This window comes from Psittacula echo, assembly GCF_963264785.1.
Source record: "Psittacula echo genome assembly, chromosome: 4".
NCBI lineage: Eukaryota > Metazoa > Chordata > Aves > Psittaciformes > Psittacidae > Psittacula > Psittacula echo.
The window spans coordinates 4241344-4263021 of NC_137738.1; the positions used below are offsets into that span (position 1 = coordinate 4241344).

Consider the following 21678-nt stretch of genomic DNA (forward strand, 5'->3'; position numbering starts at 1 on the left):
ATTCCACTCACTAAGCCTAGTGTTAGATCCAACCTACTTCAAAGAAGTCCTCTCATTATTCAGGTGCTGTGCCCTTGTCTGCAGAGAGTAAAGACTATCTCGAAACACCTGCATCTCTCCTCATCTCTCAGGATGCAGCGACTTCCACACTACTGCGAGAAGACAACGGGCAGTATCTCACCAAGAGCTCATTAAGCTGCATCCATAACAATAACTGACTCCACTAATGACATTACAAAGCAGTCGCAGTATGTATTTTCAGAATATCAATCCTGATTCAAGTACAGCTAGAAGCAAGCATGAAACAAACCAAAGACTTAAAAAATGACAGGACAGAAAAGTTACAGCTTCTAAGAATAAATTCTGTCTAAAAGAATTAATTAACACCTTTGAGAAAGGCACTGGATTTACACTGAAAAATAATCGTAGCAATTCACAGCTAAGGCACAGCAAGCACTAGGTCTTTATTGCTTTTGTCTTTTCACACAGCAGCAAAAATGTCCACTGCCTACAGCTATCTGTAGGATGATGGACAACAGACATCTGACTTATCACAATAAAATCAGGGTTTTTCCTCCACACCAGCCTCCTCTGCAGCCTTAAATCAGGAGCATAAACTGAATAAAGCAAAATATTGTGAGGAATTTCGAAGCCCGAAGCACATCATTGAAATTTACATACATGCAAGCCATGTAAATGCATGTGAACACTTGCGGTTAACTTAAAAGGATGATGCACTTCATAAGGTAGCTTCTTCTGTTCTTTAATAGTTAAGTCAAATTATAACAAAAAAGAAAGTCAGGTATTTTGTACCAGAACTGAAGCCTAATTGGTAAGAAACGGTCCACAAAAACAGCTATAAAAATCTTTGCTGAGAAGTAGGGTGAGACTGCCAGGTTTTATGTGAGAATTGCCAATTGCACAGATTAGTGAAATGAGACTTTGAAAGGTTCTCCTGCATACAGAATAGCAAATTATCAGCAAGGTTCCAGTGGGCTCTGCTTTTTTTTGTTGTTGTAGAGACACCTCAGAAGCAATCACAGCACTCAAATGTAATTTCAGGTGCACAGCTATAGGCCCAGCTCGGGGAGAAAAGCTGCATCTCTTGAGAGCAAAACTGCAGGGTCAGAACATTTCCTATCAGTCCTGAAATGTTGGAATGCAAATGGCAGAATGTGCTGGGCAGCTTTGATCCTCACCAACTGTCCTACATAAAACCCTTTCATGAGTCTGGAGATCGCCTCTGGGTAGAGTTCATTCTCACTGCTCCCTTTATGTGCTCTGCTATAGCATCTCTGCATGAGTGTCTCAAACTGACATGCAACCTACAAGTCCTTGGGAGAATCAAACAGTCTAGGATAAATGAGTGGAGGACTTGCTCTTTCTAAAGCTTCTCACTTAAAACTCTGCAAGGTTGGAAAGTTCCCAGTCTAAATAACATTTAATACGTGCTTTGCGCAGTGTTATTACAGGGAAGCACACAGGAAAAGGAGAACGAAAATGAATGTCCCTACCAACTACCATCCCTTAATGAAGAACTATCTACCCTCTTCTTTGAAAAATGTATTTCACTGATGACTCAAGTTTTCTGTGTATTATGGAAAAATAGATGTGAGCTGAAAAAAAATCACATTACTCCTTGTATTTTTTTTGGGGGGAGGGGTTATTATACTGAATCAAGTAAATGGTATTTCCAAAACCAGCCAGGATAGATAAGCAGATTTTCTGCTGGAATAAGTGAATTTCAACCGCTGTTTCCAACTATTTCATTAATACTTGTATCACCTCATTCATCCCATCACAAGGACAAAGGAACTCCAGGTGGTCCAGGACTTACCAGCTTGTAGCCAGATTTGTTCAAGAGCTGTCCACAGCTGCATAGGTCCTTGCTTCATTGAGCTACTCTGCATAGTTATTTCAGACATGGCCTGTTCCAGTCTTGATGCAGCAAGGGAAGAGGCTCGCTGTGATCCTACGGACCAAACAAACAAGAACAATAATGCATTTTATACTTCTATGGGATACTTTTTTGACTCATTAAGGCTGCAGGTCTGGTTCTCCACTCACTGCATCAGTTTGATGCAGTAAGAATGCCACTGAATTCTGCTGTGACCAACTGGGGAGACATGTTTTATAAAAGGTTAATTTACTGAAAAAACCCCACTAAATTACCCAAGGGCTGCAGCTCAAACAAGCGAATTAAGAGACAGACAGTAATGTTATAAAGGTCTGCTTAGCATTTATCACGGAAGCAACTGTATTTTGCTCATGTGGAAAACAGAACTCTACCATCAAATATTTCCTCTGAATACTTCTTAGTAACCAGTGTTGTTAGCACACTGTCACCATACAATCACAAAGCATGTCCCACTAATGTAAAATCTTAGTACAGCATTACACAGCTGCTTGGCACCATTCACACAGCACACACATTTCAAGTGACATCAATATTGTTCTACTGGTTTAGAGGCAGTGAGGTTTTTCATTTAACCTTGGGGAGCAGAGAGCTCAGTGCTTTGACTGTATTAACCTTTAGTGCGCACTCTAACATTTACGCAAGAATCAAGTACTTGGCGCTTGCACGTCTGGGACAAAACATCACATCAAAGCTACTCCCAGGAAGAATGCATGGGCAGAAACCACCTTCTCCAGTACAGCACGTGGGTTTATACTGGTGAGCCAATCTCTCAGGGGGGTACCAAGAGGATGGTAATAAAACAAGAAGCTACAAAATGAGATTTCAGAGTTGGCTTCATAAAGCTTTGGGAAATAAGTATTTAAATATGCATAGGTTTAATGTGACTTTAAGGTTGATAAGCTCTTTCTCTGGAGAGCTGCTGTGACTGAAGCACTTGTGCTGATTAGCATTGCTCTTCAATCTATCCTTACAGGCTCACCTCACAGACCACAAGATCCCATAGTCAAAATCCCACTTTTATTGCAGTCATACTAAGGGAGCAGCAGAGCCTAGGAAGAGGTACACAGAGCAGCTCAGATGGCTTTGGGCAAGGGAACAACAGAAGGGCAAAAAGCCTGTCATGGGACATATGCACATACATTAACGGATGGCTTCTCTGGATGCTGAGCAGGGACCCAGCCTTCTGCCAGGCACAAGAGGAAGCACGTTTCCAGCCCATGCTCCTTCACAAAGACATCTGTGTGGTGCAGGGCAGGATACAGGCTACAGCTTTTGCCTAACCTGAGGCAGCACTGCCTGCCCCAAGAGGGTCATGGCTAGGGAGAGGCCACAAGCGCAACTGGAAGCCTAAAACTGCTATGGTAAACATGTGTCCCATTATCTCATTGCTAACTAATGCCATTCATTTTAAGCAGAAGAACTTCCGAAGAGCCCTGCAGTGCAGGCACCTCCCACAGCTCCCCTGGAAAACGCAAATGTGCTCTTCCTAGATGCATTTCTTAAATTCCTACGTATTTTCAAAGACATTCCTGATCTCACGTTCCAAGAGATGACAGTGCAGTCATGTAGCAATCACGGCTTTAATGGTACAGCAAAAGCCATTCTGCTCCGTGCAGAGGATTTATCATATTTAACAGATCCATCTCCAGCCTGTTTCACTGCATGGGATTCCTCTTCCTGCCCACTCACACTCCTCTCCCCGATCCCTACCTCTGGGAGAAACCCCACAGAAACTCCCAGGTGTTCAAGTCAGACAATGGATGTTGAATAGAGGGAAAACAGCCACTCAAAACACAGCTTCCCTGCAGTGCAGAGGCAATAATAAAATGGCCATGTGAGCAGGTAGCGATGTTATCAGGAGCACTCTGAAGTTAGGGGCAGACCCCTTGCCTTCTACATGGCAAACTTGGATAAAAATGACATGGGATTTGGGGATTTCGCAGTCAGCCTAACCAGATCCTTACATCAGCACTCCTGATCATGTTAGCAGGCTTTGAAAGCAACTTCCAGCATTGCATTTCTCTGCCAAGACTGCCCTCTTTCAGAGAGTCTTTCTGGAACTGTGTCTTGTAAGCACCCATGTGTAATGCTGGTGTGACTGTATTAGGTGGGCAGAAAGGCTGGTGTTTTATTCACATCCCCACAGAGCTCAGTGAAATCCTCTTTTCCTTGCAAGTCAATCCAAGGACACTTTGACACTGTAAGGCACCTTAGTGCATTTCGGAGAGGTTCATGCACTGCTGTGAGGCTGAACAGCCACTTAGGATCTACTAAAGCATCCTCCCCTTGCAAAGCAGGTTTTATAGGGATACTACTATGAGATAGTTGCACTCTGATGAACATGAGTTAGCCCCTTCTCCTCTCCATTAGCCGGGTAGTTGCCGAGGGAGAGCCTGGCATTTGAGGCTGATCTCACCCAGTGGTGTGGGCTTCAATCTGCACAGCCATAAGAAAGGAGCCCAAGTTACTGAGCAATTTACAGTGGAGGCTCTTTGCGTTTAACAGCCTTTGGCATTCCAGTCCTTTGATGTTTATTTTCTTTTCCATTTCAGCTTACACAAGGAATCAAACCATCCTACTAGGCAGAGACCATCCAATCCCTTCCCATCCCTGCTCGGCCTCAGGACAGATGTGTTCCTTGACACACACATGCCAGCTGAAAAGGCTGTCTCTACCCAGCCCATACCTGCATGCTTGCTGCTGCTGTTCTTATCCATCTCTGCTGGACCGCTCACAGAACACTCCTTAAACCTTGTCTGCTCAAATAAACTCTGGAAGAGAAGGTCTTTCCCAAACTGGTCCTTCTGGACTGAAAGGGGCTCAGCCACAGCTCTGAACCCTGCATGAGCAATATGGGGTGGGCGGTAGGCTGCTGGAGCCAGAAAAGAGTATACCTGTAGCACACTGCCTCCCGAGAGAGGAGGCAGGCACATACTGCACAGGTATCACTGACCTCAGGGTGGAAAACTGCAAGCAACATTAAAAGAAATGTCTCATTATAAAAGATACCCTCCTAAGGAAATGTAGGTCTTTATATGCTAAAAAACCATCACAAAAGCTGTCTCGCAGAGCTTTAATGTCATGCCTCAAAATACATAAAAATGTTGGCATAAGAAGATATCACATCAATTTGTTATTTTAGTGTCGTCTCTTCCTCTTTTTAACAGCTCCACTCGACAGAATATAAACTTCCCTTTTTACAATAAAGCCCTCCAAACATGTTGGAAATACATCATAAATATAACAGAATCGATTCTGTCGCGATGAGCTCTGTGTATAAGCCATACAAAATACATCTGAATAATTTCAAAGCACTGTTCTAGGTTTGTTATAAGCCCAAGAAGGACCAAGTTTAATATTTTGCATCTATGAAAAAACTGCTATCAAAATAGAAATGTACCTCAGTAGATTTACCAGGCTTATAAGAAACAAGGAATTCCCCAGCCTAAATCACTTCAGGCAAGAGCATTATAAGATAAGACTAAATCAGAAAAAGAATGAAATTGCAAGGCAGCTGACCGATATCAGTGAATTTAGTTAGGAACATTGCTTCAGTTAGGAGAAGATGAAGAAAATAAAGAGGAATTAATCTTCCTGGCAGCAAACCTAGAATTCTGGCACAGCAAATAATCTCATTGTGGTCTAAATGAGGGGGAGGCCAGTGTCAAACCCAGCCGCAATAATCCCCCCTCTTCAGTGACAAGTCAAGATCACAGAGTGCCTGTGCACTGCAGTGATACTGCCGCACGCTCCCAGGGGATTTCAGGATGGAAACCGGAGCCTGCTCCAGAATGGTGCAAAAAAATCAGACCTCCCCTCTCTTTCGGAGCAGCCAGCCACAGCCGCAGCTCTGGGGAGGCACAAGGGCAAGGGGCATAGAGAGGTACTCTCCAATCTCACCTCCCACCGCCTTCAAAGGGGCTCCCAACCCGGACAACAGACCCAGCTGCCTCCCTTCTGCAGATGGAGAACAGCAGCACCTACAGCCTGTGGACCAGCGAGCACAGACCCTTGCTGAAATCAGTCCTGCGCTAAGGCGGGTGGTAGAGTTTTAGTACCAGCCCCATCCTTACATGCATTGTGGGTGCAGCCACGTTAGCATGGAAACCTAGATTCTTGAAGTGGAGGAGGAATAAATTTCTTGGCTAAAACCAAGCTGCATTCAGTGCAAATCACTTTATGTGTGTGAAAAGCTGGTTTACAGCTTGCACTTTACATGAATTTGCTTTCTGGCAGGCAGTACCATGGCATACAGTGCTTTCTGCAGAATCACAGCTGCTCCATTGCATGTTGGCTGCTAAAACCAGGCGAAGAGCATGCTGAAGCAGGTACCCAACCCAGGTGCTTTTCGAGGAGGGCACTACACAAAGAGCTTAACCTGAGCTTTGAGGAGTGAGCAGGAGGCAGGAGCGAGCTCTTAGCAGGGTGGCATACCAACACATCAAACTGTTACAGGCTCTGCTAGTGACAGTTTGGTCTCAAGACTTTGTTGTGAAGTGGGTGTAGCCCAAACCTGGTCACCCTCCTTTCTTCAGACAACTACAAAGCAAGGCAAGGGATGTCCAGAAGAGTGAGAATGCTTTTATAATGCATTAAGCACCAGCTAGACATGAAGGGGCAGGGATCAGTCCACGCTCAGCCCCACGTTCTAGGTACCATAAGCTACTTCCCGCTTCAGCAGAAGAGTGGGAATTGGATGGATAACAAAAGTAGTGTGGCAAATAATGTTTTGAGGGTTTTACTGCTTTTCTAGTAATGCCCAATGGCTGATGGATTCTGCAAACTACCTACAGTGTTTTCCAAATCATTTTCATATATTCACTTAAAGTCCATTTCACTGCCCAGCATTAGGGACAATAATACACATTCCACAAATCTTCAGCATTATCTTCAATGAATGACTATCCTAAACGATTTTGTATCACCAGGAATTGTTCATGTCATATCCATTCCCTTTTCCAGATCATTTTTAATATGCCAAGCAGCACATATTTAGTGTATCTTCTTCATCTATTTGTGCTGAACTTGGCCTGTTCTCTTTAATTAAGCTGAAGACTACAGAACACTGTCTTATAAACAATGAGAAAAAGGATCTATACAAAATACACAGTCATCAGCAAAGAGTAATAAAAGGGAAATGGATTAAACAGATTAAAAGTTACACAGATACGTGTCTACAGAATAAGGAAGATTATTATGTCATAAATATAGACCCTAAGGGTTTAACACTACAAACGAAAGAGCAGACACACTGAATAGTGTTTTGATATTTGAACGTTTGCATGCTCAAGACATAACCTTGTAATGCTTTTTAAACATCGGTGGGTGTAAATGGGGGTTAAACACTCATAATTTAATGCAAGTCATGTACTTAACACAGAAGAACTTGTCTTCCATCTTAGTTGTACATGCTGAGCATGTGATCAGTTTTACTAGTTCCTAATGATCATGATTAAAACTCGGACAAACCCTAATTCCCTTACCCCAAAGCATGAGACTTAAGTGTTACGGTTGTTAAAACGAAGCTTTTATCATCTTCTTGCCCAATTTCTGAGTCTGTGAGGATCATTTTTTACCACTGCTCCTTCTACATCCACAAGGATAGAAAGTTGCTTCCCTAAAAAACTCCCCAAGTTACAAGGCAAGTTTCTCACATAATCATCTGATTTTGAGAGGGGGTTTTAAAGGAAGCACCAAATGTCACGAGACTTATGATAAAAATCACAAGTCAGCAGCACTCTCTGAAAGCTTCCTTTCCCCTTCCTGCCAAGATTAGCTTTGATGTCTCAGTTATTTCCATCTGATTATATCTGCTACTGTAAATGTGTATTTACCATACAATAAAGCATCACAAGGTTCATGTACAAGTCCTAAAGCAAATCATCTTCTAATAAGAACTGACACTCATTCAGCTTTCCAAAACCACAAGAATAAAAGGCTTGATCAGGACAACTAAAAAGGATTAAATCCAGGGGGGAGGGAGGTAAAAGGAGGAGGAGGGGAAAAAAGCACTGAATTACACAGTTCTTGCAGAAGTACAGTGAACTCCCATCTAATACCTTTCATGCTCATCTCAGAGAGCTTTGTAAAAGGAAGCAGGAATTAATCACTGTTTTCTGCATGGGAAAGCCAGGTACAGCCAAACCACAGTGTCACATTGTGCAGCAGAGATGGCCCTGGAGACAGATCTGGAACTTCTGACCACCAGCCCAGCAACATGCATGCACACAGCCTCCCACCCCTGCCAAAGAAAACAAAACATTCCTCTCTCACAAAAGCATTTAGGATGGGAAAGAACAAATCTTGTTTCCTCACCAGAATCGGTATCGTGAGCATCCGGGAGCGTGAGATGCAGTCCATTATGCTTTTTGATCACTGGGGTTTCGGTGACACTACTTCCTTTCTCAGAGCCACTGTAAAGAAACAGAACCATGTTACCTGGCCACTCTTCAGCAGAGAGACAACACTGCCCTTGAAGCTGGCAATACTCTCATCTAGCTGCCACTGGACCTGAAAACTGAAGCTCTCCACTTACAGGCAATCAGCCTCCCGAATGTGTTGTTTTAACACCACCAGCTTGCCTATGGAAGGAAGCTCAGAGACATGATGCCCACCAAGGGCTCCAGGGCACATGCCAGTATCACTTTATTTGGCTGTTGGAACTCTTTGCAAACTACTGAATGAGGAACATATTGGCAGCTAGGAGCCAGACCAGAGGAGGCCAACCAGCAGCCCTATGCCCAGGAAGAACCACCATCCATTGGGATTGTCTGCAGAAGGATTTGTTCACAGCCCTGCTGTGCTGATCCGTTTGAAACAGACCAATTACCACCTTCCACCCAGGTGCTAATTCCTTCATTTCAAAGGGATTATTTTCTCCTCTCCCACCTGCATTCTGTTCAAACAGAGGAGGAGGATAAAAGCTACCACATAGCACGCTTTATGAAAGGAGGACTACGCGGTCTGCTCTTCTGTCCTCACTGTAGAGGTCTTACAGAGAGAAACTCACAAAAAACAACCACCAAAAAACCCCTCATGAAAAATCACTTAACACATGTCTCCTGAGCCTTCCTGTCACCACATAGCCTGCCATCCCCCCAGGATCAGATGGTGATGATATCTCCTCTCATCATCCATTAAGGGACAAAATATCAAAAGGAAAAGCGACTGCCCTGGCTACTTTTTCTGGCACACTCCCAAGCCTGCGGCTCAGGCTTTGGACAATATTCCTCCCAAGAAACAAGCTGTCATGATTGCTGTGGATGCCCCATCTTCCAATCTGATCAGTCCTTTGGTAGGGATTGCACAGGATTCCCTTGAATTTAGCAGCCTGGGATGGGTATTTGGTTTTAAACGTGATTAATCTGTTACACAGAAAACAATAGCAAAAGATAAACAATGTCTTGTCCTTCTCAGCTAAAAATCTAATACTGAAAGCCACTCACTGTTGTTCATCATAGTGGTAATTACATTTACAATAGCTAATTAACATTTTACTTGGGCTTTGGGATCAAACATTTTTGTTTGTGCTAATGGACGCCGTATTCTTGAGTATTCGACTGCACAAATGCACTGATACCCCATTTCCAACTATCATGTGGTGACAGATAAAAAGGAAAAGTAAATCCTCTATCCTATACCTAGCCAGGATTAACCCAAGTGTAAGCGCTCTGGCTGGGGGCTACTGGTGGAACCAAAGGGGCATTTCTGTCTTACTGGTGCATTGCACATACAGGAAAACAGCAGCTGCACTTCAAAACATCACTTCCATGAGGCAAGCACTGCTTTGATGCAGCAGCCATCACCACCAAGGCACGTGGCTGAACACTGGTTTTTATGCTATTGTCCTGGTTTCAGCTGGGTTAATTTTCTTCCAGGGGCTGGTACAGTGCTATGGTTTTTAATTTAACCTGACAATAATGCTGACAACACACCAACGGTTTAGTTATTAAGTTGTGGTTTCCCTAATCAAGGACTTTTCAGTCTCATGCTCTGCCAGTGAGGAGGGGCACAAGAAGTTGGGAGGGAGCACAGACAGGACACTTGACCCAAACTACCCAAAGGGGTATTCCATACCACAGCACATCATGCCCAGTATAGAAATGGGCAGGAGTTACCCGGAAGGGGCTGACTGATGCTTGGGGATGTGCTGGGCACTGGTCAGTCGGTGGTGAGCATTGTATTATGCATCACTTGTCTTTTATTTGGAGGCCGGGAGGGAAGAGTGTTCTTTCTCTCTCTCTCTCTCTTTGTTGTCTCCCTTTTCATTATAATTATTAACATATTTTATTCTCATTATTAAACTATTCTTATCTCAGATCACAGACTTTACCTTCTTTTTTGATTCTCCTCCCCATCCCACTGTGGGTAGGTGATGCGCAAGTGGATGTGTGGTGCTTAGTTGCTGGCTGAGGTTAAACCATGGCAGCTACACTTCTACCCAAAGGAGATGGCATAAGTGTGGACACAGTAAAACTGACCACAGGAGAGCAGCATTCAGAGGTGGTTTGATGGGAGGACCTCAGTTAACAGAACGTACCTCAGTACAGTCCACAGCAAGGCCTTTTAACCGGGAAAACAAAGTGAAATCCCAGCCTGAAAACCAAGTGGAGTGCATTGTGCAAAAACCCTGCTCCCAATGGCTTTATTTGCTATTCTGGAGAAGGGCTGGAAATGAACTACTTCTTCAAAGCTGCAGCACGAGGCCTTCAGCCAAGAAAGCTTTTCCAAGCATCACAGAAGGGACAGTAGCCAGATGATTTGCCTTCCGCATACGGCACTGGGAAGGCTGACAGCGGGACACACTGCCACTCCACTGCCCATGTTATTAAAACGTAGCTGAGACGGTGGATAAAATGCTGACAAAAACTGCTGAAGGAAACACTTGGTTGTGAGATAATGCAGAGGCACCAGAGAAGACAAGAGGGGACTTCAGTGTGGCCGATAAATATCTTCCTGGGGAGAAAATACTGGGCCCTGAAAGACTCTTTAGCAGAGCCATAGTAAGATTGCAGAGCTGGGAAACTTAGGCCAGACAAATGCAACCCAATGTAACTAAAGTGCAATTTAATTGTGTAGGCGATTAGCTGCTGATTGAGCTAGTACAGAATACTGGGTCCAACAGATGTCAACTTCATGTTAAGAAATACAGGCTTCTCTTTTCCCAGAAGCCCTAGAAAATGCCTGTGTCCAAGTCTCACTAGACAGAATTCCCCTTAAGCTCCTCTGCAAGGCCAATCCATAATATTTGACATATTTGTTAGCTGATACTGCTGCAATCTGCTTAATACAAGGGGCTTCCTGGGTCACTGAACCCAGCCTAAAACTGCAGGTACCAAGTTCATTCTTGTTACCTTTCAAGCAGTACTTCCCAGGAGAAAATGCTTTATGACCTATTTTTTGAGAAAGCCACAAAGTCCCACTGGGAATAGAAGTAGCATACACATTAGAGTTCCTAAAAGCAAAAGCAAAGCAACTTGTTTTGTTTAGGCTTCTGTGGCCAAAGCTTATCAAAAGCCTCTAAAGCTATCCCATCTTGGTTTTTTAACAGCCAAGCACAGCTTGGGATCCAAATGCGGTCCAAATGACTGAACTATTTGTCTTTTGCAATGTACTCTCTGTAGTCTCAGGCTTGCAGTCCCCCCTTGCAATCTCAGTCATAATTGTTCACTGTGGATTCGATCAGCTTCATGAGGACTACTCATGGATATAAAGATTACTCATGTGAGAGGTACACGATTGAATCCTTAGCTAAAGAGACTAAGGCCTAAGGAAATCAATGATTCCAGCCTGTACGAGACCATTACTCTGCTGCTATGTAAAGATCTTGATTTTTGTGTTTGGCCTGCTGCTCATTAGCTAAACCAACAAGGAATTACTAATAATCCCTCAAGGACAACTTGTATGTAGACATGCATCATTCTTTACATACACTTCTGGTGTTTATAAAGCTTATGGAAATGCATACAGAAGCTGGGAACAATACAGGCTTCATCAGTCTGCTGTCATGACTGTTGCCATCAGGCATGCTGTCCTCAAACACAACCTCTACAGACATCACAGGTAAGTAATAAGACAGTAGTTGCACAGTGGTATCATGACTAGGACAATATTCAAAGAGTGTGGGAAGGAAGAAAACCCAACCTGGTAACTTTCATACTTTCTAAGCTTCTCCTTTTGGAAGGGAAGCAGATGAGAGAAGGACCAAACAGGGAACCCAGCACTATTTAAATGCAGATTTACTAAGACAAGGGAAGGGAGAAAGAATACATCCTTCACTCCTTTCCTTGCCCAGTTAGCATCAGGCTGTGCAACCAGCATGCAACCACAGCCCATGACAGTCTTGGCTATGTGCTTTTCCTTGGCTTACTCAGTTCAGGGCTGTATCACCCCCACACATTCCTGGGTGGTGCCAACTACTGCAGACTGTGAACAATAGTTGATGGATGCTCAGCAAAATCTGCCCTCCATTCTGGACATCTGAATATGGATAGAGTTGTTTAGACATCCGGATTAGAAACTCTTTGTTCAAACTGCTGCTTCAAGCTTAAAATCTTGAGGTTTTCTTTCGTTGCTGGGGTTTCTGTTTGTCTGTTTTGTTGGGTTTTTTGACTTTTGATTACTTTTTAAATCTTGGATATTAAAATCTTTTGGGTTTTTTTTGTTTTGGTTTTAATCACAGCTAGAAATACTGCATGTGTGCCTGTTTAAAATGTACTGTTTTATTATCCCTTCTGCAAAATAGCTATCTAGACAACTAAAGAAGATAGCTGCATCACCATTATGAAATCTCAACTTGCTAGTGGAGAAAGCCTACCTGTGCTGTAAAACATTATATACCATCTGCCACATCTGCAACATACGTCTGCACGTCACCAGAGCCTCTTCGGGTCCTTTATGTATCCATTCCAGTTTTACTTTGGTGAAGAGTAAGCTGCAAGGTAAAAAATAATAACTTGTGTTTTATTGGCACCTCATAAACGTGGAGAATCACCATTGCCCTGGCGAGATCCTGGCAGCCAGCGTTTTTACTTGCTTTGTATGAGCAGCAATAAAAGCAAACGCCGTAGCACAAAACACTGCAATTGGCTCAACCCTGATTCCCCACAAGGAGATGAGAGGATTAACAATATTCCTCAGCTGCAGTCAAATCTGCGTCACAAAGCTGGCAGGACAGTGTTAAAAGCAATGCACTGCCAAGCTAACAAGGTGAAGCATACAGTGATTCTCATTTTAAGTTGTGCAGCGTTAAAAACAGAACGAGGAAAGAATTGCCATAGTACATATGCCAGACTGTTTTCTTAGTCTGGCATCTCCTCATAGCACTGGCTTATATAATAAATATCAGACAAAAGCCCCAACACACTTAACATAGGCAGATAATTATGTAATGCCCCACAGGAAGGAAATGCTTTTTCTTAACCCTCCAGCCGGCGATCATCTTATGCCTCTAGGCAAGACAGCTGATAGCCCTTGGACATTCTTGCTCTAGGCAGAGTAGCTGCTGCTACTATTCTTACACCTAGAGAACACATACTTGCACAGACCACTGGAATTCAGGAGAATTAGGTCAAGCAGAGGTTAGAAGACAGATTTGGCAGCGACACAACCTACTTGCTGCTAGCATGGCTTCTAACACCATCCTTCACAACGCCCATTTTATTGCTTTTTCCAGTTGTCAAGATGATCGAATGCATTTATTTACTATCGTAAATTTAGTTCTTTGCTTTAAATGTTTTAACGAAGTCCAAGATCTACACATTTTGAATTACACATTTATGTGCATAGAATCATAGAATCACAGAATAGTTACGGTTGGAAAGGACCTTAAGATCATCTAGTTCCAACCCCCCTGCCACTAAACCATGTCACCCAAGGCTTTGTTCAACCTGGCCTTGAACAGCGCCAGGGATGGAGCATTCACAACTTCCCTGGGCAACCCATTCCAGTGCCTCACCACCCTCTCAGTAAAGAATTTCTTCCTTATATCCAATCTAAACTTCCCCTGTTTAAGTTTTAACCCGTTACCCCTTGTCCTATCACTACAGTCCCTAATGAAGAGTCCATCCCCAGCATCCTTGTAGGCCCCCTTCAGATACTGGAAGCTGCTATGAGGTCTCCACGCAGCCTTCTCTTCTCCAGGCTGAACAGTCCCAACTTTCTCCGCCTGTCTTCATACAGGAGGTGCTCATGAACAGCTGACTGTTAAAAATCCTAAAACCATTTTTGTCAATGTGACCTGCAGGCTTCTGAGGAATCCAAACAACTTCAGAAAGAGACAACAGAAACTGCACAGATGATGTTAGAAAAGACTCTGCAACTGAGTAAGAGATCCTTTGCTTGCAGTAATTAGAAATCTGCAGTCAATGCTGTGGTATCTACAGTAACGTGCAAACTGGCAGTGCCATTCTGCACTAACCAACATTTTAGTGGGGTTTTTCTGGGGGGTGAAGTTGCCAAAACGTAGCTCAACTGAGTGAACTGCTATAGGGAAGTCTTCTCATGGCTGCTGCTACAGTTTGACCTCACAGGACAAGTATTCAACTAAATTCCCCATGTACAAACTTAGGCTCTTTAGAGATGCTGACCCCCCCTAACTGAAAGGAAGTGCTCTTACTATGATTCAGGTAGCTATTTTGGGGCTAGATCCATGAACTGATACAAAATTTTGCTGGGACAAAGAACAGTGGACACACACTTACTAAAAACAAGTCTGAATTCAGATGAGTGGTTAGCAAAGCAAGCTGGCCAGTGATGCATGCTGCTCTCTATCCTTTAGTTAAATGGGCTCATAAGAGTGATGCTTGTTTTAATACAACACAATCCAGAATCAATCACTTAAGAGCAAGGAATATATATCACACTATAAAGATGGGAGGTTATACCCTGGAGTACAAAGGTATTATAAAAGATTACAAATGTGAAGTTCCTGAACAACAATGCAGTTAAGAGGTCAAGCAACCCTTAGCATCCATATACGGAAGCACAATCAAGAGGGAGCTGGAAGATGTGGTTATTCCTGTTTACAGCATCAGCAAGACATTACAATCCTGTTTCTAGCTCTTGCTCTTTAATTACAAAAGATGACTAAAAATGGGATGAGGTTCAGAAAAAGGTTATGCAAGTGATCAGAGGGTTAGAAAAGCCTATTTTATCAGCAGCTTAAGAAGTTCAGTTTATTTGGTTTAACTGAGAAGCAGCAAAGAAATAATTTTGCTCCAGTCTGCAGGAACCTACATGGAGAATTATCTAATTGTGAGTCTTTGATCTAAAGGAAAAAAAAGGCATCAGAAACTCCAAGTATTTGCTGGAAGCTGAAAGTAGTCAAACAGAGATTAGTAAGTAAATGCAGACACATAACTATCAAAGAAAATAATCTTTGAAGCAACCTCCTTGTATGCACAGTAAATTCTGTAGCCTTTAAATGCCTTTCAGCAAGACAGGATAACATCTGGAAAGCACTGGTAATGCACAAATGGAAGATATGGGTTTAACGCGCAGGCTCTCAAGCAAGCTTCTTTGGACTGCGCTGTGCAGAGTCCTGCATCATCACCATCCTCCTGGCAAGTACTCTGTTAAAAATATTCTACTGGTCCAAGAAACAACCACACTGAACAATTTATCCTGGTTTTAGTATACAGAGTACTACACAAACTTCCAGAATTAAAGACCTTCTAAAGCACTCTAGGACCCTCCTTGCAGCAGAAGAGGTGGTGGTCAAGGAGCCCCAGGCTTAGAGAACAGTCATAGTAACATCCCTCAACAACTCCACACTTTTGAATGCTGTGAGATATCATTCAATATTAATGAAAATAGAAGGACATAGGAAAGAAGAACCTATTAACAGTCAAACTGCTAGCTACAGGAGGGATATATTAAAGGTACTTTCTCCCTTTCACACTACTAGGGATATATATGGCTTAGTTATCAAAGGCAATTACAATCACTACATTGCAGTTAAACATAAAAAAGACAGATATCAAATTCTTCTCTCCATTACTCTGCTGTTTACTGCTTACAGAGAGAGTACGTCAATGTCTTTGGATGAAGGTGCAACGTTCTATTTCAGGACAAAACAACTGTGAAACATAGGGAAAAATTAAATCTCACAAAACCATAACGTATGTCTCAGCACAATATTATTACCAGTCATAAGGCACAGGCACACAAAGGTTAACATAATTAAACCACGCAACTGTAGCAACTGTCTCTGCAGTGCAACTCTACCAGATCTCGAAGATACTACATACTGTTAGCTGTTGTATAATTTACCTCTGGAATAGTGTAATAATAAAAGACATAAATAAAAACAAAATAATGTAATAATAAAATTAACCAAACGAAAAGGAAAATATAAGGGAATATAAGTGGCAAAAGGAATCAAAACCATACTGAGAGCAGAAGTAAACAAAGCAATTAAATATGATAATTAAAAGGTGGAAATACAATCAGGACATCAGGCTGTATGTGCTGTTTGCTCTATGTATCTCTCAGCTTCTAACAGGTTTTCTAACAGAAAACCCAGATAAATAAAAATATAGGGAAAACACTGAAGTAGCTGCACTTATCTTGATCTTACAATTTTATTACTGAGACAGCACTCTTGCTACAAATAAATCTAATGAGTATGGTGTCACTGTCTGCAAGCAACTCTTAGGGGCATACGTAAAAATTACGTATGCTCATATCTCACCTTATTTTATTTTCTTAATATCATTTTACTGTACTTTTTTATGCCTGAGGTATTCAGCACAGCAGACTCTTAAAGTGATTCAACATACAAAAATAGCCCCAAGATCATCAATATAGTCGTTGGTAATTCTGTTACCAACTCTGAAAATGAAAACAGATTTGGGCTAAAGCAAACATATAAATTGCTACTTCATAAGCATAAAAGAGCAAAAAATTTGCAAATCATTCCTGTAACAATGGGCAAGGGACAGTAACAACAGAAAATAACCAGTGCTTACTCTGGATACCAGACTCTAAGCTCCCTCTCAGAAGAGGTTTTCTTTTACCTTGTATGTGGACAGTATGCAAAGCCTTCTATTCCCTAATGTAACATCAGGTTATTGCCACAAACACACACAGTAACGTTAACTCTGGCAAATTAACATCGGTATACAGTTGACTTTGCTGAGATACGAAGCTCTGAAAATTCAAAGTTAGGTTGCCAAGTATCGTGAGGAGTACAAATAACTTAAATACCACCATAATATGCCATGCATTGACAAAAAAGGATGGTCTAGAATACTGGAAAGCCTAGGAAGATTTTTCAGCAGCAAGCAGGCTAATTTGATTGCTTTAAGGAGGAATTCAACATCTGTCTTCATTAAGACCAATTTCAGTTGCTGATACTTGGCATGTCTCAAGGCTGGCCAAACCCATCTACCAAGCCCTCCTGAAAGTCTTCTAATCCTACATGGCTAAATGCTCAGCCTTTCAGTTCTGTAATATTAATAATGAGGAAAAAAGGTAGTTCTTTTCTATCATTGACAATCTACTGAGGTTTAATAGTTAATACTTATTATCAGAAGGCTTCCCATGTGCATATGGTATACCATAAATGTTTATGAACACATCTGTGGAAGAAGTTGTAAGTTGCTATGTTTAATAACTATTAAATAACTATTGACTACTTTATGGATGCTGTACAACTCTATAAAGATTTATTGATCAGTTAATTATTGGGACTTTTTCAAGCTGCTTTAAAAAGCTGCTCTAAAAAGTTTTTAGTATCAAACGTAGCCCTTTAACTACACATTTATACAGCAACACAATGGGATCTCTGTGCCCTGTCATCTGACAAGCAATAAATAATGCTAGTACTATAACAAACAATAACACATTCCACTCATTTCAAGGTTGAGAGACTAAATTAGGAAGAAGGAGCACTATGTAGTCATTTATCTCTATGTTTTGCCATATACTGGCTGCTTATAACCCCTCCGGTTTTTCAGAGCTTGTCAGCAGCTGCTCAGAGATCTTCAAGCTTTACCAAATTGGGGCCATCATGCCCCAGCGTCTTTCATTATTTACCCAGATTTGCCTGTCTACACACATAGCCACTGGATTATTTTGGATTTTGAATACAAAAGGAAACAAAACACCAAAATCAGCAGCAATGTGTCTCAATTCAGAGAGACAATCTGCATGTAGCGTGAAGATACTGAACCTCTAGAACTAATGTGCACTTTGTTTCTTCATTTTATTAAATAAGAGGATGCATGTGTCTCTCTGTGTGTTTTTACAAACATTTGCCTGGAGAGAGAAACCAGAATCCAGTCACAGCTCCAAGGACACCAAATGCACTTTATCCAATGACTGACTGATGGCATGCTGAAGCAGCATGCAAGTGCCACTGGACACAGTGCTCACTCTCCTACCTCTCTGAATCCCAGATAAATATTGTGCAGCAGCTCCAATGAAAAGCAGGGGAATGCCACAGCTTGGATGGGTAGATGGCCAAGGATGGGAGGCATGGATTAAAACCCCCAACATTTTGATCACTGAACTCTTGAATTAGTTCCTGCCTTTTTAAGGTAATAGATGCAAAAGGAGAACATAGCTGGGTACAGGACATAAACTGGTCTAACAGAGCTGGAAAGAAGATGGAGGAGATAAGAATGATAGAAGTTTTGGAACACTCTTGATATATGGAGATAATAAACAAGCTTGTCAGCCTGGAAAAGAGGCTGAGACAAGAGATGACAGATTTATGAAATCATTAATTGCATGAAGAAGATCTGGAAATCAAAGCAGTCTGTGTTGTTTCAATGAAAGAAGAAATATCCAATAAAGCAATCAAGAAATGGATTTAAATGCTTCTTCATACAACACAAGTGCAAGCCCCATTGCTACAGGATGTTCTGAGGAGACATAAATAGGCCCAGAAAGGGATTAAATTCATGGATGGCAGGCCCACCAAGGCATTAAACACAACCTAGTGCAACCTCTGGCTCCAAAAGCCTCCGAACTCCTCAGCTGACAGCAGCAGAGATGACATACAAGGGGTAGGATCATCCTACTGCCATGTTTCTACATGCTTTTCCCTGTGCGTTCACCAGATGCCCTGCTGAAGCCCTTAGTTTGATCAGGAATGGCCACTCTTACATTTTGATGCAGTAGAGACATGACTGCAGCCCATGTTCTTTTTATAACTCAAGACTGTCTAGTCTTGTTTTCTCTGCCAATATGAGAGGACGGTGTATCTGGAACTGTAGTATCTTCACAGCAAATTAGCTGCTCAGTTTATCAGTTGCTGAGTTTAGTTTCAGCCCTGAGTCACCCATACAAGCCAATTAGTTAATGTATAGTCTTTCACCATAACCATTACGGTTTCATTAACCTTCCCAGAGCACCTGCTAAATCCCTGAGTCACGTTATCGATAAGAAACAAAGTTGGCAAAATTGGAGAGCTATTCTTAATCTCCTGCATTTTGATAACATCAACATCAAAGTTGCTGTCTTCTCAAATAACTCAGTGCTTCTTGCAGTCTCCTGACATTTAAGGGCACATTCTCCAGTTAAAGTAATGCCAGCAACGCTGACCGCAACCTCCTTTTATAACTTCATGCTGTGCCATGTTATCTATCACTTTCCCTACAAAAATAAATTGATCATATACTTTTACAGACACAGAGTCCTCTTTTTTTAAGGCTCCCTGCTCATTTACCCCCCAGTATGAACAAAAAATAAACCCAAGAAGCCTGGTATTATGTCCAAAGAACTGTTGGCTTCATCCTCCCAGCCCAGGAAAATTAGCACCTGGTATCTCCCTTAGAAAAATGTCTTGCTTGGAGCCCCAGTCTTGCATGGCACCAGCAATTTAACTAATGTTGCGCCATGATCTATGAATGCAACAGCACAGCACAGGGTGAGAACAGCTTCCAGAGAGGTAGTTTCTAAGCTATGCAAAAGCTCACATGAAAAGGCATTTGCTAGGCTTAGCCTCATGACACAAAGCACCTACAAGGCTCTTGCTCATCCAGTAGGAGGGAAATGGAAAAAGATGTGATCAGAAAAGCTAGGACTGCAGCCCAATCTGTCAGAGGCTACACAGCAAAACTGGCTCACAAACATATTCCAGCATTCAGGTCCATCAGATTCACTTATAATACAGAGATCATCTATGAGTCGATAATGATGTGGCCCATCCAAAAAATGCCGCATACACTGGACGGAGGTCTTGAAACGAACACCCTTTATTTGCTAAACCCAGATAAGTCACTAGAAGGAAAAAAATAACCCCAACTAATAATGTGCTGAATGAAAAAGTGCACTGATTTGCTGGAGGAAAAAACCCCAATGCACTGAAAGGCTGTCTTGTCTTAACCCTTCTTCAGCATCAAGCCATATCTAGTCATACCCAAGAAAAGAAGGCACCAGAAAAGAGTGATCAGAATTACTGCCTTTTTTCAGCTAGATCATTCACTTTGAAACCCAGGCTTGTGGTATTTCGCTTTTTGTTAAGAACGTAGAAATCAAGCAAATTGTTAACAGAGCTAATAAAAACCCTTCTCTCACCCTGTGTTACATATGATCATTTGGGTGATTCACCTGAAAAGAGTTTTTATCTTTCTCCAACCCTGATAACTAGCAACAAAATGATTTTGTGCCATCACAAATCATACATATTTCAGTCTTTATCTGCCCTGAGTAAAGACAAAAATAATCTTCACAATTACAAGTTTTGCTATGCACAATGTTTACATCAACTTTTTATATGCTATTTGCCTCTGTAAGAACAGTGTATGAGACTTTCCTTTGCAACTCACCCAAAGATGTTAAACTGAGGTTTAATTTGCAAGCGTCCCCCCCCCATTGTTTTGTGATTTGTTTTTTCTCTGACAGGCACCAACTACGCTGAGTAGTCCCCATTGCACAGGACACTGCACGAGCACATCTGAAAACCAGGGCCAGGTCTCAAGCATCCAAGGCTAGGAGCTTAGAGATCTACCTCCCATTTAATGTCAATTATGAATTCAGTGGGAGCTCAATGCAAAGCTTCTCCAGCAGATCTGAGCCTTGGCACTGAAACTCAGGTGACTGTGGTGCAGCATCTTGTTTGTGCTTAGGAACAGTCACTTACATTGCAATGCAGAAACATCAGTGCAATCTCAGAGATGGACTGGAAACCATGTCTCACTGTATTTTGACTGTAGCGGCAGTGTGGTCAGTATCTTATAGCTAGGGCTGGGGACATGGAAGAGTCATGCTTCATTTCCTGCTCTCTGATGGCTTCTTGGCCTGTTTTGGTCAAGTCATTTCAGCTCCCTGTGCTTCAATTCTAACTGCAAAGCAGCTAACAGGAATGATCTTTGCAAAGCATTCAGAGAGCTACGTTCTCCAACACTGCCTTCCTACATAGCCTTTACATTTAATCTCTTGATACTGGTGTCAACTTCAGAGTTATCTGTGGACAGGAAGGAAAGCAGGTTGAGTTCCTCTCTAACTAACATCACTTCTAAACCATTTTTTCATCTGTTGGGCCTCATTCTTCAGAATTTCATCAGCTGTGCCCCCAGGTAAATCCAGCCCTGACGAAATAAGAATTCATTTGGAAGGGCAGAGCTGAGAACTATTATGCTGTCACAACCACCGTAATAACTTTTGATTTACAGAAATGGAAAAGGAAACCAGGCCTAGGGTCTCTAATTGCTGAGCTGAGGTCCTGCCAGACTCGAAAAGAGCATTAACAGGACTAAGCTGAAGTACTTAATATGCTGCCAATACTTCCTGTCCCCAAAGACTGCAGAACT

At 42.2% G+C, this 21678-nt stretch overlaps 1 protein-coding gene across 4 annotated transcripts in view; it reads right to left on the reverse strand.

The window, feature by feature from the left end:
- The window catches only part of TTC7A (tetratricopeptide repeat domain 7A), a gene marked incomplete at both ends in the record, with an annotated part of 170005 nt that overhangs the window by 43503 nt on the left and 104824 nt on the right, over positions 1-21678 (reverse strand). For all 4 annotated transcript variants that reach the window (XM_080616900.1, XM_080616901.1, XM_080616899.1 and 1 more), the window contains 3 exons: positions 1838-1972; positions 8234-8331; positions 12735-12851. In XM_080616900.1, coding sequence (XP_080473026.1) covers positions 1838-1972; positions 8234-8331; positions 12735-12851 — 350 coding nt within the window. The remainder of the gene's footprint in view (positions 1-1837; positions 1973-8233; positions 8332-12734; positions 12852-21678) is intronic.